The 18,153-nt window shown below is 40.0% G+C and overlaps 1 protein-coding gene across 1 annotated transcript in view; it reads right to left on the reverse strand.

Moving 5' to 3' along the window:
• Positions 1 to 18,153, reverse strand: part of CNTNAP5 (contactin associated protein family member 5) — an 874,937-nt gene that overhangs the window by 408,513 nt on the left and 448,271 nt on the right. Inside the window, exon 8 of the mRNA XM_054478744.1 lies at positions 5,660 to 5,924. Within this exon, the coding sequence (XP_054334719.1) occupies positions 5,660 to 5,924 (265 nt within the window). The remainder of the gene's footprint in view (positions 1 to 5,659; positions 5,925 to 18,153) is intronic.

Raw genomic sequence — 18,153 nt, forward strand, 5'->3', positions numbered from 1 at the left:
CTTTTTTGTTTGTTTCTTAGATGGAGTCTCACTCTGTCACCTAGGCTGGAGTGCAGTGGCAGGATCTTGGCTCACTGAAGTCTCTGCCTCCTGGGTTCAAGTGATTCTCCTGCCTCAGCCTCCCAAGTAGCAAGTAGCTGGGATTACAGGCATGCGCCACCACACTCAACTAACTTTTGTATTTTTAGTACAGATGGGTTTCACCATGTTGGTGAAGCTGGTCTTGAACCCCTGACCTCAAGCAATCCACCTGCCTCAGCCTCCTGTATTATTTACTTAATAATATTATACAGTTAATTTTAGCTAAAGTACACAGAAGTTTATAAAGACAACAGACTTCCAATCTAGTGTGAATCCCAAGTAATACAAGAATAAGACCACCATGAAACTGTTTTTGAAAGACACAGCTTTAGACCTAAATAGCCACTTTCCTTAAGAGTCTTCTGTAGATTATCTATAGATGTAAAGCAGAGGTTCTTTACATTTGAGTTATTTAAGCAACGGACAGTATGCACAATGAATATAGAGAGCAGCAGGATACTGTGTAAAGACCATGAACTTGAGAATTCTAAGGAAAAAGCTGAGGTTGAACATCACTTTGGCTACGTTAACTTAAATTCGTATTCTCAGTTTCTTTCTATGTGTGTTGTTATACTAACCACCTTATAAAGTTTTATGAGTTTTTCTACAGTTTTGTATGACAAGCCCCTAGCACAATGCCTAACTGGCAGAAGATCTACAATGGCTGCTGGTTCTACTTTCACATCCCTTACAGTGAAATGAGGTCTTCTACCTTTCCTCATACACACATATATAAGGCTTGCAAAAAAAGGAAATCACAAAAATAGAAAATAAAGAAAAATACAAGAAAGGGATTCCACTGTTGTCCTTCATCTTCCTGAAACTTCATCCCTAGAATAACTAAATTCAGATGCCTTCTATTTTGAGGATGCATTTACTTTGCAAGTCTCTCCTTGATCTTCAATGCAAAAATCCCTAAATAAGAACTACTTCCTTCCTAAAAAGTCAAGCACACTGTACAAAGCTCTGGGAACAGAGTTGAAGGTGTGAGGCATCATTGTACTGCCCTTTCCAAAGGAATTACTTTCTCTTTTAGATCCAGGATGTTAGAACTAGTCTCAAATAAACCTTTGATTATCTGCATTCTCTGACCCATTTGGGACATACTAAGTATCAGGTATAGCCCCGCTGACTCTCAAAAATTATTGGAACAATTGTCATTATTTTTTCATTGTTCATATGAGATTTTCATCTCTTATAAAGCCAATATAAGCTCAAGTACTTTGAAAACAAGTTTCCTCAGAAATGTAAGGAAAGAGAAAACTGTTTTTTTTTAAAATTATTTGTTCGTTCTTCCTCCTCCCAGATGGGAAAATCGAAGAATACACAAAACATTGATCCTTTTCTAAAAAACATTAAGTTCAAATTTTCCAAAAACATAGAAATTCTCCTTAGGAGAGAATTACGCAAGAGTTTTTGAGAACTCTGGCTGTACATTTTAAAAACTTCTTTTTGCTTATTTCAGTTTCTGAGAGGTTGGTCTGAAATAACTGATGATTTGTTCCGTTTCTGCAGCTGGGTAAGGTGGCAGCTCTTACCAGACTCTCTTTCAGTCATAAATGCATTTTAATGGACGGACATGCACTTAATAATACAGACAGCACCTGGATTTTTAAGAGCAATGTGCTGCCAGGGCCTTCCTTGTATTAAAACTTCATTTTTGACCTGAGGCCTACAAGTCTCTGTACTCAAAAACATCTCACTGATTAGAGAGAAACAGCTCAATGCCAGCTCACATTTTTCTTTATCAAATAAGGCGGATTGAGGTTTAACTTTTATAATTTGGAACATGAAAAAATATTATAATTCTAAGTGATTAACTCATCTCCATTACTGGAAATCTAATAAATTTTATAAAAATCCTCTGACTGCACAAATTCATTCTTAACTTTTATGACTCTGTAGAATGAGGCTCCTTCTAGCTATATCTCTCAGTCAGCATGGAAGGAAGAAAAATGTATTAAATAGCTACTCAACACTTTGTTCAGTATTTGAGATATACTACCTCATTTAATTTCCAGCACCAACTTATAATTTTTTTTTATCTCTTGTGATAGGCAATCTCTAAGATGATCTTGGATAATCTGTGCCTGCTAATATCTATGCCCTGATGTCATCCCCTCCATTTGGACATGAGCTGGGCATATTTACCTGCTTCTAAGAAATAGAATATGACAGAAGTGATGAGATGCCATTTTCAATATTAGATTATAAAAAGACTGCGGCTTCTATTTGGGTGCTTTTTCTCACTCACCCTTGGCAGCCTTCTGGAGAGGCTCATGAGGAAGCTTGTGAAAGAAACCAAAATATTTCACCCCAAAATATACTTCTTTGACATATTTTGAGAGGGCTATTCCAAAAGAAGTAGCCCTGCAAAACTGTCTTTCGTGGGGGACTTGCATCTGTAGAGAAAACCTGCATTGATACAACAAGGTTTTCTGTGAGGGTCTCCCTTGTTTGGATCGAGGACTGAGAGTCTAAACATGTAAGAGTCTGATAAAAACATTTGTCATTTATTCTCTCTAAGGGCTGATACCTGTATGGCTTCACCTACATTTTAAGACCACCTTGGTAAACAGAACCTCCTCTTTTCTCCCCTCAATTACCTGTCTTACCATCATAACCTGATTTACTACCATACCTGGTTTTTGTTGTTGTTTTGTTTTCTTGAGATGGGATCTCATTTTGTCACCCAAGCTGGAGTGCAGTGGCGTGATCATGCCTCACTGCAGCCTCAGCCTCCCTGGGCTCAGCTGATCCTCCTACTTGAGCCTGCCGAGTAGCTGGTACTACAGGCATGCACCCACATGCCCGGCTAATTTTCAGTTTTTTGTAAAGATGGGGATTTTCCATGTTACTCAGGCTGATTCTGAACTTCTGGGCTCAAGAGATCTGCCCTCTTTGGTCTCTCAAAGTGGTAGGATTACAGGTGTGAGCCACCGCGCCTGGCCCATAACATGATTTTGGCCATGCTCTAAACCCTGGTTCTTTCTATAATCTCAAGGTGATATAAAAGCATCAACCATCTGCCATTTCTTTGGGCTTTTATATTTTGTATGTCTTTGTGACTCTTGTGCACACGTGTGCATGTAATAAAATGTGTATGCATTTTTTCCTGTTAATTTGTCTATAATTAGTTTCTTTTATAGACTGAAGTTATTCTCAAATAACTTGAGGGTAAAAATGTAACTTCCCTACATGTAGAAGTGGATTTTCTGAGGCCTGCCTGAGCACATGAGTGAGTGTGGAAGCAGATCTTCCTCCACTGAACCTTGCCATGGCTTCAGTCACCATTGGCAATTCAATTGTGACCTTATGGGAGACTCTGAGCCAGTCACCCAGCCAAGTAGTCCCTGGATTTCTGATCCACAGAAACTGAGACATAATAAATAATATTTTCAACCATTAAATATTGCTGTCACTTGATATACAACTATAGATAACTAATACAATTCAGTTTGCGTATGAGACAAAGTTTATCCAGGGCCATAGGAAAGGAAGGAGAAAACATATTAATACTTTTAAACTTGACTGCATGACTTTCAGACTCAGGCCTTTCTGCTATGCTCAGGAGTTCAGTGGGCCATTTTGTTCACCTATGGACATTTGAATGTCTCCCACGGTCTGACATGACCATAACTATGAGAAAAGAAAAAGAGCTCAGAGCAGTCTGAACCATGTGAGTGATGCAAAGTATATCGGGCCCAGAGAGGCATGAGTATGAAACTTCAGTCACACACTCTTCCCCTGAGCTCAAGGCACCCATGCTCCAGGCAATTGTTTAAAGTCATTTTTTTTTTCCTGACTACCTGCCTCACCCATTATCTTCTTGCTCCTGGAATCTGCGATACAAAGAACAATGCACAGGCAATCTTTAGCTGGTATGATTTTAATGTAAATTTGTGATAAACAACATAGAAACTGCCGGTTTTTTTTTTTTTCTTTAAAAATCTGCTTCTAACTGCAGCTAATCAGAGCAGAGTATACATTCAGGGCAAGTTGAATCTATATTCCCAGGTTGCAATACTCAAGCTTGGCCCAAATAAACTATCTACTTATATTAATATTGCCTTGGCTTCTTCCTTTTAGGCCGACAACTATTAAGTCATATCCTTTACAATTTAACTCAATTTTTGCTAATCTACTTGGATAAAAAATCCATGCAGTCCAGTTGAGAGAAAGGCATCTAAATTAAATTGTAGTACAATCCATGATGGATGCTGACCTGCGGTGAAAAGCAGAGGGAGATTTTTATTCAGATTGTTTATTCAGGGAGACTTCTGAAAGAACTTTTTCATCTATCAGCATGCCGCAGCCCAATCCCTGCCCAATCCTTGGCATGTGAGATTTGACCTCAATGAGTATTTGTCAACTTAGTAAATACACCGCTGCTTGAGGACATCAGATATTGGTAACATAACAGAGAATGAGAGAGAGACTTCCACTGTTCCATGTTGAAGAAACAGCAGCTGGAGGAGCCAGGGTATCCAAAAATACAATTTGTTCACAGACCTGCTGCGTATTGCTAGACAGTAAGATCTGTAGTACATGGCAATGAAACAGTGTTTCCCAAATTTTGGCCATTTGAGGACCATTTAAAAGTTTTCCCATTCCCTGGTGCCATATGTACTAGCATTTAGTTAATACTTAATAAAATATATATGTATACATATATATTTTAAATGGTTTTAAATTTACTGATTTTTACTTGAAATAGAATTTAGGGGCTATACAAACTTCCATGGTAATGTGGTTTAAGAGGAGAATATAGACTTGGAAGTCAGGCAAATTCAGGATAAAATCCCAGCTCCATCACTTAGGAACGTGGGATTTTGAAGTGATTGCCATGACTTCTGATTTTCTCATTTATTAAGTGTAAAATAGTAACTTCCTTCAGTGAGCATGGTGAAGATTCCATATGATACATGCCATGTTTATAGAGAACTTAGCAGAGAGTTCTATAAATGGTCTAGATTACGCTAAATACTCCTGGGTAAGAATTCTTATTCCCATCTTTCCAATGAGACTGCTAAGAGACTAAGAAATTTAAGCACTTAACCAAAGTTGACATAGCTAATTCTAAATTCACTGTTTTGTTTTGTTTCCTACTAAGAAAAAAAAAATGCTGGCCAGGCACAGTGGCTCAGGCCTGTAATCCCAGCACTGTGGGAGCCCGAGGCGGGAGGATCACAAGGTCAACAGATGGAGACCATCCTGGCCAACATGGTGAAACCCCATCTCTACTAAAAATAAAAAAAATTAGCTGGGCGTGGTGGTGTGCATCTGTAGTCCCAGCTATTCGGGAGGCTGAGGCAGGACAATCACTTGAACCCAGGAGGCGGAGGTTGCAGTGAGCTGAGATCGAGCCACTGCACTCCAGCCTGGCGACAGAGCAAGACTCCATCTCTAAAAAAAAAAAAAAAAAAAAAAATGCTGCTTCTTCAGACTTGGAGTAAATTTGTGAATACTGAGCTAACCCATATCCCTGAGATTTGGATTCTGTATGTTTTTTTCAGGACCTCAACCTTTGTCGACTTGGATAAACAAGAAGCTGATCCAGAGTGTCAGCAGACAGTACCTGTGAGGATTTCAGCTACGCGTTCTGTCATTTTCTGAATCACGAGTCTCAGGATTCCACCCTCCAGGCTCAGCAGCAGGGTCCCTGAGCCCTCAGACAGTTCTGTGGACAGAAGCAGACCATCCTTGTTCCATGTTCGAAACTGGAAACTCACTGAGAGCCCATCAATTTGGGGGGTGCCGGGCAGCAGCAAATAGCTGCCGCTGGAGTTGACAAATGTGATGGGCACAATCTGTGGTTCGGAGCAGGAAAAAGTGACATTGCCCTGGAAAACAATAAAAGTCAAACATATAAAAGCCATTTTTTATTCTGCAATCTGACAGCTGATATAAACAACCACCTGGAGCTGACCTTAATTTCAGGATCATTCCACATTCAGCGGCAAGATCTTAAAGAAGAAAAAAATGTCGGCTTTGTTCAGACACACTCACAAGATCGTTTTCCCTTCATGTGTTAAGGATCACAATGCTATCTGCAAAGAGGGCCATCTGAAAGTCCCAGAAGGAAGGGGGATGGAAGTATCCACACTTTCTAAGGGGCGTAAAAATAATTACATTTACTCATTATATAAATACCTATGGCAAGTTAACTATGTGCCAAGCTCACAATGTGGAACGTGCTAAAAAAGGAATAGATACCAGCTCCCGCGGGAGCCGGGCAGGAGAAATAACTGGACAAGCAAAGGTTATGCGAGGGAAAACAAAACAAAGGAAGGAATTAGGAAAGGGGTGGATTGGGGGTACCTTGACTAGCATTTTCAGCAAAGGGCACAGTTTGTGCAAAGGCTTGAAGAAATTAGCAAAACAGCATCCCTATGGAATTCCAGGGAACCTGCCATTTCTAAGTAGTTAGTAGGACAGGAAGGTCCAGGTAGCATAAAGGAGGTAAGTCTGGAAAGGTGAGGAGTGGCAGAGCTTGAAAGCTCTCTGATGCTTCCTGAATAGCTTTCATTCAAACTTAGAAACAGTGCAGTGACATGGGCCATATATTTAACTTAGTAAAAGTATTTTCAATAACATAGATGAGGAGTGGATGAGAGGACTGGTCTTGGGGAATATTAAGTGTGCATCGAACCCAAAAGAAGTGTAAGAATATTATTATTCGCATAGCAAAAAAAGGTAAGGATCCCAAAAGGGGAACGCCCTAACCTGAATGGCTACCTGAATTTAACTTTCCACAGAAGTGGCTAGGTGACAGAGTTAGATACGTAGTACAGTTCTCAGTCCCGGAGAAGGGTAATGGTTTGATTCCAAAAATCTCTATCTGGAAGAACATCCGTAGGTCCCAACCATGTTTGTTTATGATAGTCTCGTATTCTTGAAAATGAATAACAGTCCCCAAACAAACTTCTACCGGTATCACATTTCTAATGATTCATCCATCAGTCACACTGCTATGAGCATATTATTGCATGAATCATTTGTTGTAGTTGTTCAGATGTTTTCTTCCCTTCAGGCTAGATCCTCACAAGTTAATTAATGTGTCAAAGGGTAAGGCTCTTGGTATCCATCAGGCAATCACCCACAGTATATATCACCCCACTGTGCTAGGCAATAGGATAGGCACTTACATACATATCTTGTGAATTCTGCACAACAACGCCATAATGTATTATTTTCTTCATTTAAAGGATGCACAAACCAGACTTAGAATAAATAACTTAGCAAAAGCCATGTGCCTAGTTAGCAGGGAACATGGGAGACAAACCCATGTTTGTCTAACTTGGAGGCTTTTGCTTTTAGCCACCATCTCTGATACTTCCATCCTCTGCACTGAGTGCTACCATTTAAAAAAATCCACCAACTTGCTCTAGGTATCTCACAGTTGTTTTAATTTGCATTTTTGGATCTCTGGTAAATTCCCTTTCAAGAATAAAAACATCACCAATGATGGCCAACTCATTGTGGTAGGGCCGTCTTTTGGAAGAAGCCAAATCACAAATGCTCTGCAGAGAAGCTAGGAAGTAGTAATAACTTTTATTTATCTTTTCCTTTCCTGAGGTCGGTATCATGTTTGTAAAAACAAATCTGCCAGAGCACAGCTGCATTCGAAGTCTGAGGTTGTGTGGAGTGGGAAGGTTCACAAAGATGAAGAAGGCAAAGGCATAGGAGGTTGCAAAGTATCCCCTTTCCAGGAGTTATCTAAAACCCAGTTGAGCTTCACCCAAGCCCTCTTCAGAATGTTCTCTGGATTACAGCCATGGAAGGCGGCTTCAGGACAGTGGAGGACTAGAGGACCTGAGATTCTTTCCTTATTTGATCAGTTTGCTCACATCTGATCAGAGGCCTGGCTCTCTTTCCTCAGTCTCCCTTCATTTCATTGTTTAATGGGCCCAACTTCTTGAGCACAATACAGAGTTGCTCAGAATCTAAGGAGTTCCTGGATTAGTCCTCCAGAGCAAGGGCTTTAAATAAACACCTTCAGAGATTGTCACTATTAAGATAAGGTTGTGAATGGGGCTGCACACCTAGCTCAACAGAGAGCAGGAAAACTTTGAAATGCATTGGGATATGCTTTCCGTCCTTGGACAGTTTCCTCGCTCACCTTAGGCCAGCTTCTCTCTCCCTTCCCCCAATTCCCTTCACACTTCCCTCTATCGTTCTTGCCCCTATGCAGCCACTCCAGCTATCTAAAACTTCTTTGTCTTTAGCGCATGCCTCTACTATATTCTCTAAGGGCAAATCCAAAGGCAAGTAGGAGAGAAAATATGCGGGTGGATGGGAAATTCCTTCTACACAGAATCTGACCCAGCTCTCTGGGCGCACGTGAGTGTTTGCAGTTCAGCTTCCTGTCACACAGCTGCTGTGTGCCACTATTCTGACAGTCCTGTCTCAGCTGTGCTTACTGCTGACAGAAATGACATACAGTGTTGAGGGCCATCGGTGCCACTCCCATTCACCAAAGTGAGGCGAAAAAGGAAAAATGAGCTGCATGTAAAAATGCTACTTTTGAAATCAACATGGACTGACCATTTTCAATAGTGCCATTTATGTCTCCAGAATCTGTCTCAAGACAGCTTTTGAGGAAGTTCCCACCAGCCATTTAGAAAAGCCATGTGAGAAGACATTACTTTAGAATTGGGTCAAAGTACACATGGCAAATGGTCAGTGGCCTATATTCTACCTTATATACCTTTTAATCTCTTTCTTCAAATACCATTCCTCCTATTTCCGAGAAGGAAGTTTCATTCCCCAAAGCCCCTTTGTCCCTCTGTATGTTTAATTGTATTCAAGATTTCAACATTCATTCAAGATTTTTCAAGCATTATAAAATTGTGCTGAGCACAGGGATTAGTTAATTGTACACATAAATGTGACCTGATCCTTTGCATGCTATAGTAATTAAATTCACTTTATGTACTTACTCTAATTTACTGTAATTGGTACAAAGTATGCCTGGCAAGGAAGTGTGCATTGATCAAACCTTCAAGGTAAAACCACTGGCCTTGACCTCATAAGTGAGATTGAAAGGAGGTCAGTGAGCTGCCAAGGGTCCTTTTTTTCCTTCCTATATCTTGTAAGAACTACAGCATCTTTCATTGTCCAAAAAGGAGTCAGTCTTCAAGGAAGGAAGGAAATCCTTGGGGTCTGAGTGCTTTTCCTTACCACACCCCCAAAACTCCAGTTGAACCGTGGACTCCTCTGTCTGACTGTGACTGCTGCTCCAGATGATAATGAGACCTCCCCAGGGCAGCAACTGCTGCAAGTCACTGGTCCCTCCAAGTGTAGGTCTCCTATTGTTCCTAAGATGGTAGTTCTTAGTGCCTTATATTTTCACTCTCATCCATGCCCCTTCTCCAACAGCCAAGATGTTCAGAAGTGCTGGGCCAAAGATGGAGTAGACGTTTGCCCCTAGGGATCCCCAAACAATGTCTATGTTTTCTGACAAAAGACTCTTTCCTTGACCTAACTCTAGTCAGTCTCCTCTGAGTCCTCCCTTGGACTAGGTGTGATGTTGGGCTCTGTCCATGTCCCATTTTTTCCAGTTTTAGCAAGAATTCTGCAGAGTCAGTATACCAAAACCTCCCACTTTGGTCTGACCTCCTTGGATATATTATCACACTTGCCTGCCTTCAACAAAGCTCCTGTTGGGCTAGTTTGGCAAAGAAGTACCCTACCTCTTCTAAGTAATTTTCCATTGCCTGACCCCCACCCTACTCCTTGGCTATAAGTCCCCACTTTTCTTTATTTTATTCAGAGCTTAGCCCAATCTTTCCTCCTACTATAAAACCCCATTTAGTAGCCCCCGTTATCTTCTCTAACAATTGTAAAGAATATTGTTTTTGTTTTTTCAGCACTTCTCTAGAGACCCACTACAGTCTTTCCTTGGTCAGCTTGACTGTGCCATGCAGCACCTGGATTAAACATTATTTCTGGGTGTGGCCCTGTGTGTTTCCGGATGAGATTAGTATTAAAATTGGTGGACTTGGCAAAGTACAGTGCCCTCCCCAGTGTGGGTGGATATAATCTACTCCGTTGAGGGCATAGAGCAAAATGCACAGAAAGGAGGAATTTGTACTTTTTTGTTTCCTTCCTCCCTGCTTGATCGAGAAATTTCATCTCGTCTTCTCCAGTGTTCAGGCTGGGATTTATACCTTCTGGTACTCAGGCCTTCAAACACAGACCAGCACTGACTTTCCTGGGTCTGCAGATCATGAGACTTCCCAGACACTGTAGTCCAGTGGCCAATTTTTCATTATAAATCTCAATCTCTCTTTCAAATCTATTTCTCTTTCATATATGTATTCCACATATATAGAGATCCTGGCCCTACTTTTCTGGAGAACCCTGATTAATACCAATAACAATGTGGGAGAGTGAGAAAAGAAAACAGATCCACGAGAAATTTGCAGGTACAATTGATAGAAAGTGTTGACTGAGGAAGGGGCTGGAGGGGTAAGCGTGGTTCCCATTCTTCTCTGAGAGTACAATGGGTTTCAAACAGGAAAGCGCAGATGGCTGCTGACTACTGATAGACCATCACCTCCCTCATCATCGGCACTACCCTCACTAGAGTGAAGAGATACACTAACAGCAAAGCTGTCCTCTAGACATACATTGTGCTTTCCTTCCTCCACCAGGCATGACCTCTTCATTCCTCTGAACCCTCCATCCCCACTTTTGCCCTGCAGGGCCTAGTAAGCCTTCTGGGCTTGCCCATGCCCAGACCTTTCCTGACATCCATCCCACAGTGGCTGCCTTCTCCATGGGCTTCCAGTCGTGTGTGCTACCTGTGGAAATCTATTATATTTCTTATACTGCCTTGTAATAATAAGCTACTTTTTGATAACTGCCCATGCCTTACATAATAGATTTACAATTTGGTATAGAGCATCTTGCTCTGTACCTTCAGAATTCTGAAGGAAGTGAGAGTGTTAAATTTAGGAAGAACTAGATTCCTATTACAAATATTTACTGGAAAAAAGACATGCCTTTCTCTGGTCCTCATTGTTTCCTTCATGATCTGGGGAATAATAGTAGAGGGATGATTTAAGACCACATGAGACCACATGCAATGTATCTAGCATTGATCCTGGCTTATTGTTTTTCTCTTTTCCCAGGTCTGACGCTTTCCTGGGTGGCCAGAGGTGAGTCAATTCTAGAGGCTTAGGTTTCTTTTTTGTAACCTGAGGCTATTGAACTGGAGGGCCCTAATATTCCCACTTGTTCCCCTAACCTTCGGTATCTGAGACTGAAGACCCACATCTTTACCATCTGTCTTGTCTTTGGAGAGGATTTAGGGATCATCTGAATCATTCTGTTGTTGGCATGAGAAGTGTAACCAAGTATTTACATTTTAGAAGACTTTCTTTGAATGATTCAGGCTGTAAAGAGGGAAACCTAGGCCTCTTCCCTAATAATTCCTGTCTTGATGCAAGAAAGAGGGCAAGAATCACAATCCATGATAAGTATATTAAAATAAAAAGAAAGTGAGTAAAAGATGATATATTTCTACATGTTAAAGAAATAAGGCCAAGCATGGTAGCTCACATCTGTAATCCCAGCACTTTGAATGGCTGAGGTGGGAGGATCACTTCAATCCAGGAGTTTGAGATGTGCCTGGGCAACATCATGAGACCCAATCTCTATTTAAAAAGTAAATAAGAAGCCTGATATTTTAAAACACACTTAGAAGAGTATAATAACCAATTGACTGATTATGCTTTCCCCTTCCCTCCCCTTCCCCAGAAACTGTAGCCTAAAATATTTTACAAAGAGAAAGGTAGATTAATGCTGAGCTGTATGAGGAACTACAATGGTTGCAACTTTCTTGTGGAAGATAAAATGGGAGAAATTATATGCAGCCACTTAGGTGCCAGTTCAGGGACTTTGCAATGAAAACCAGAAGGAAACCACGAGAGAGAATGAAGTTCCTGAGCAGCGCCTTCTTTGCAGACGTATTCAGGCCATTCTGCCACCAAACCAGAAGTGTGCTGTATGCTGATGGAAATCCAATAAAACCCATCCACCTAAAAGCTTTCCTCTGTGGCGGAGAAATTCATCCAAAAGGAGATATTGCAGTAATAGTGTAATTACCGTGATCATCTCATGACTGATGGACGGGACTGTCATGGCAGAAGGTTTACTTCCTCAAGACTTTTGGCACAGAGAACACAGTAGTATTTAAGTCTTTGTCATGTGACTACAGAACCAATCGAATGAATTTACACTTATCCGTTACACAGACGAACAACTTCAGAAGATGCTGCTCTGCTGATAGACACAAGGATGGAACCACTGCAGTGGTCTGAATGTGATTGTATAATAGAGAGTATAGACTGAAATGTATTGAACAGGGAGCTTAGGCCTCCATGTTAGTCAAACATTCCTAAACCTGGACTCTCGTATGTTAATTGGTCACTGGGTATTTTAGCCAGGTCTCAGCACGTGGCATAGAAACCATAATTTACTAAACTAGAACAAGTACCTATCAGGAATGAGAAGAGAGACATTCTTAGCAAATGGTTTCATTTGTACTCATTTCCTGGCTTTATGATTAAACATAATCCTTTGGTTATTTCACTTGAGGTCATTGATGTACATGAAAAACTTTAGAACTTAGCAACAAAAAACAATCCTGCTTGAATTTCCCATTTGAATGCTGGCTTTGCTTTATATCTCTGCTAGGAGTCCATCCTCTTTCAAGACTTTTACTGACTTACTTGCCAACCCTATGCTGGCTGCATAGACAATAGGTTACGCTAAAGTGAACCATCACTGATAAATGGCTCAGAGGTATTTCTATTAGTGGGCATTACACCTCTAGTCAAACATTGGTCAGTTATTTCGCATATTCAAGCACATTCCTTTTGGACTCATTTCACTACCCAAAGACACCTATTACTATTTACTATTAGTGACTCAAGCCATTTAGCTATTTTGTGGAAGACTCCAGAAAGTTGTTGGCTGCTCTGCTTTAAATGAAAACCTGAAAATAAAAAAGCTATAAATAAAAAGCATGTGAGGACCATGCAAGATCCATGGTCTCTAGTGGATTCTCAACAAGGCTGTCACCATTGCTCCCTGAGTCTCTTCCCCTAAGGCTTCATTTCACCCTTCAAACACTGTTTATCAGCTCAACGGACTCTGAACTTGAGTCACCTGGGAAGAATAAAACAAGAATAAGGGACTACTCTTTGTTGAAAAAAGACCTGAGGTTATAGATCCAGGTAGCTGGGGATAGGCTATGACTAAAAGGAGAATGCGTCTGAATCCAGTCTGGTGACTAAGGCAGAAGCCAGAGAAAGGGGATGCATGGGTTGGGGAGGAAGATGGAAGGCAGACAGACAGTCTGCTCCCATTGAGACTCCTCCACTGTAGGGACAGTGAGGTCCTGGCACATCCTTCATTATTCCTGAGAGGAAATAATAAGTCAGGTGTGGCTGTCCCGCCACTCCAGGAAACTAATTTTTAAGACCTGAAGAGAATACAGCAGGCCCAGCTTGAAGTTCTGCTTACCTTGGCTATTTTTCAAGTTTCTTATGTGTGACACTTTCAAGGGTTACATTACTGTGCTGAGCTGTTATTTACAAAACTTTTTCATTGTGGGTGTTTGTTTTGTTTTTAATCATCATCTAGACACCACAACACCCTGGTGAGTAAAAAATAAAGCTAGCAGTGCAAAGCTGAGCTTCAATCATGAGGCATCAAACAAAGCCAATCAAGCATTTATAAGCTGGAGAAAATGATCTTGATTCAATCTAATTTGTGGGGAAAGATTTCAAAGCCAGTTCTTGATTTTCCAAATGAGTACAACCATTTCTAATTTGATTTGTCTGAGAACTACCAGCACTGACTGGCATGCTGTCAGCAAATGTAGGGAAAAGACTGCCCTGTGAGCTCAAGCTACCTTCCTATTCACAAACTCAGGGAGACTCAGGAATCAAATTAAGGCTCTTTTTCATTTTTGGGAAAGACAGTCTCCTTCATTTTTTTATTGACTTATTTAGCAGTTCTCTATTAAGCAGTTCATATGGGCCACCTTGATTCTCATGACTAAGGATACAGTGAAGAAGTGAGACAGACTCAGAACCACTCACCTAGAGCTTACATGGCAGTAGGATAAGGGTCACGGAACATGTCATCACAGCTATGACCAAGTGCCATGAGGGAGACGTGTATTCTGCTGAGAGAGCATGTAACAAAGCATTCTAACAGGGCTTTATGAGGTGCCTTTGGATTTGAGCTTTGTAGGCCAAGTAAGAAGGAGTGAAACTGGGAATAGGACTTGGGTGGAGGAAGAGAAAACAGGGAAGGGAGTGAAGCTGGGAATAGGACTTGGGTGGAGGAAGAGAAAACCGGAAAGGACAAGTACTGAAAAGAAGTCCATAATGCATGTTAAGAATTTAAGTGAAACTAAACAAGTGGCATTACTATGGACAGGCAACATTCTGCTTCTGCCAAAGGAGGCCTTCAAGGATAAAGATCATGTACATTAGGGTTTCATTTGGCAGACATCCAGGAGAGACACATTTTTAGAATTGGAAGGAAGGACCTGCTAATGGCCATGGTGCATAGACAGGCTAGAAGATGGTTCCCTGCATGGCCTCTCCTCAGGCCTCTCAGCAGCCTACGCACAGGCACCAGTAAACAGGGAGCTACTAGAGCCACATGCTGCCTTTGGCCTCAGAGATGGTCTCTTGTCTGCTTCTTTTTTTGCCCTCCCAAATCTACTTTTTAATATCCGTTAGCAAATATTGCACAAAGCTATTTAGAACTATGAATCAAGAAGCTCAAAAATATTAATACTCTTTTTGACACTCTACTTTCACTTCTAGAAGTCTTCAGGAAATAATTTGAAATTAGACTAAGATTTACACACTGAGAACCATTATTTATAATAATACAAAACTGGGTCTGAAATTATAGAAATATTTAAGTAAATTATGGTATATGTATATGAAAAACTATTTTGCCACCACTAGTAGCGATGTTTATGGCAAGCAAGAAAATTGTTTATAACATTAAATTGAACAAATAGAATACAAATTTACACATATGAATCAGGTGAAATATACCTATATAAATATGTAGGCATAGAACCATGACTAACATATTAAATAGTGGTTCTTTCTGGGTGGTGGAATTATGGCAATTTTTATTTCCATACTTAAAATATTTTGTATTTTCAATGTATTTAAAATAAAGAGGTATAGCTTTATACTAGGAGTTTCAGTTAAACAGTTTTCTGTATGTGAATTCATTTGAAGGCTTTCATGACAAAAATATTCAGGATCAGTAATTGCTATTAGGAAATTAGTGTAGATTGCTGAAAGAAATAATAGCAGTTAATCCAGGTAGGAATAGAAGCATCTAGGTTTGAAACCCAATGACTACTAATTTTCAAATGATTTCTACTCTTGCATAATTTCAGAATTGCTTGTCTTCTCTACTGCAATCTTTAGTCATGCGTCTAGTCTACTCACATAAGGCAAAAGCAACAAGTCATTATAACAGTAAGGTGTGATGGTTAAATGTAGGTGTCAACTTCACTAAATTAAGGAATACCTAAAAACCTGGTAAAGCATTATTTGTGGGTGTGTCTGTGAAGGTGTTTCCAGAGGAGACATGTGAGTCTGAGTGGACTAGGAGGGGAAGATATGTCCTCAGGGTTGGCAGGCACCATCCAACCTGCTAGCCGCCTAGAGAGAACAAAAACAGAGAAAAAATAAACATGTTCATCTATCTGCAGGAGCTGGGATGTACTCTTCCTCTCCTGTCCTTGAACAACAACTCCAGGCTCCTCAGCCTTTGGCCTCTAGGTCTTATACTGGTGCACCCCACCCCCATGGGTTCTCAGGCCTTTGGCCTCAGCCTGAGAGTTACACTATTGGCTTCCCTGGTTCTCCAGCCTTCAAACTTGGAGTTAGTCACACTATAAACATCCCAGTGTCTCCACCTTGCAAATGGCCTGTTGGGAGTCCTCTCAGCCTTAACAGCCATGTGAATCATTTCCCCTACCCCCCCACCCACACACACAGGCACACACACACACAGACACACACATACACACACAGTCTCCTATTGATTCTCTCTAGGGAACCCTTACTAACACATAAGGCTAAAGGAAGTGGAGTGTGTGTGTGTGTGTGTGTGTGTGTGTTTATGGTTTTCTTTTGTCTCCAAACTACTTTTTTTAGCCCCCAAACAAAACAACTTTCCACTTCACGTACAAGTATATGCTGCTTTTCTAGACTAAATTCACTTTAATCAGGAATAAATATTCTTAGCTCTGAAAATATGAGTACCTTTGTTCTTGAGTAAAAATAGAAAAAATAGCAAGTGTGTGTGAAGGGAAAGTACCATCAACTGGCCTGGAAAATAAAACAAATTTTCAGCCCAATAATGAGTTATAGAAGTCAACTTCTCAATTTAATCAGTAATATTTATAACATAGGAAGGAATGTGTGTAATTATCTTTAATGACGTACTTTTAAGTTAAAAAATTAAGGCAGGATGCGGTGGCTCACTCCTGGAATCCCAGAACTTTGGGAGGCCGAGGCAGGCGGATCACAAGGTCAGGAGATTGAGACCTTCCTGGCCAACATGGTGAAACCCCGTCTCTACTAAAAATATAAAAAATTAGCTGGGCATGGTGGCACACACCTGTAATCCCAGCTACTCAGGAGGCTGAGGCAGGTGAATTGCTTGAACCTGAGAGGAGGAGGTTGCAGTGAGCCGAGATCGTACCACTGCACCCCAGCCTGAGTGACAAAGCGAGACTCTGTCTCAAAATAATAATAATAATAGTTAAATATTTTTAATTAAAAATTAAGTAAAGAGAGGCTGCAATGCAAGCATAGCTCAACATATGCAAATCAATTAAAGGAATTAAGAATAAAAATCTTACGATCATCTTGATAGATGCAGAAAAGAATATTTGACAAAAGTCAACATCTCTTCATGAAAAAACTCTTAACGATTTAGGTATAGAAGGAATGTATCTCAACATACTAAAGGCTATATAAGACCATATAAGACAAACCTATAGCTAACATCATACTTAACATTAAAGGCTGATAGCTTTTCATCTAACATCAGAAACAAGACAAACCACTTCTGCTGCCACTATTCAACAGAGTACTGGAAGTCCTAGCCCAAGAAGTTAAGCAAGAAAAAGTAAAATTATTAAAAAATCCAAATCAGAAAGAAGTAAATTATCTATGTTTGTAGATGACATGATATTATATATTAAAAAATCATAAGGACTCCACCAAAAATTTGCTAGAACTAATAAATAAATTCTGTAAAGTTGCAAGATACAAAATCAACATACAAAAATAAGTTGAATTTCCATACACTAACAACAAACTATTTGAAAATGAAATAAGCAATCCCATTTACAATAGCATCAAAAATGGAAAGATATCCCATCTTCATGAGTCATAAGAATAAATATTGTTAAAATGTTCATACTACCCAAAGTCATCTGTATATTTAATATAATCCCTATCAAATTTCCAATGGCAGTCTTCATAGAAGTAGAATAAAAAAATCCTTACATTTGTATGAAACTGAAAAAGACTTCAAATAGCCAAAGTAATCTTAAGGAAAAATAAAGCTGAAAGCACCACATTTCCTAATTTTAAGGTATATCACAAAGCCATAAGACTCAAAACAGTACAATGCTGGCATACAAACAGACACAGAGATCAATAGAACAAAGAACTCAGAACTCAGAAATAAACTTATTATACAGTGGTGAAAGAATGGTCTCTTCAACCAGTGGTTTTGAGAAAAGTGGATATCCACCTGCAAAAGAATGAAATTAGGTCCTTGTCTTACAACACTCACAAAAATTAACTTGAAATGTATTACAGACTTAAATATAATATCTGAAACCAGAACACTCTGAGAAGAAAACATAGATGAATATATCCTTGACATTGGTCTAGGCAATGACTTTTTGGATATTACACTAAAAATACAAGCAACAAAAGCAAAAATAGACATGTGGGATTACATCAAACTAACAAATTTCTGCACAGCAAAGGA

The sequence above is a fragment of the Pongo pygmaeus genome, chromosome 11, assembly GCF_028885625.2.
Source record: "Pongo pygmaeus isolate AG05252 chromosome 11, NHGRI_mPonPyg2-v2.0_pri, whole genome shotgun sequence".
NCBI classification, from domain to species: Eukaryota; Metazoa; Chordata; class Mammalia; order Primates; family Hominidae; genus Pongo; species Pongo pygmaeus.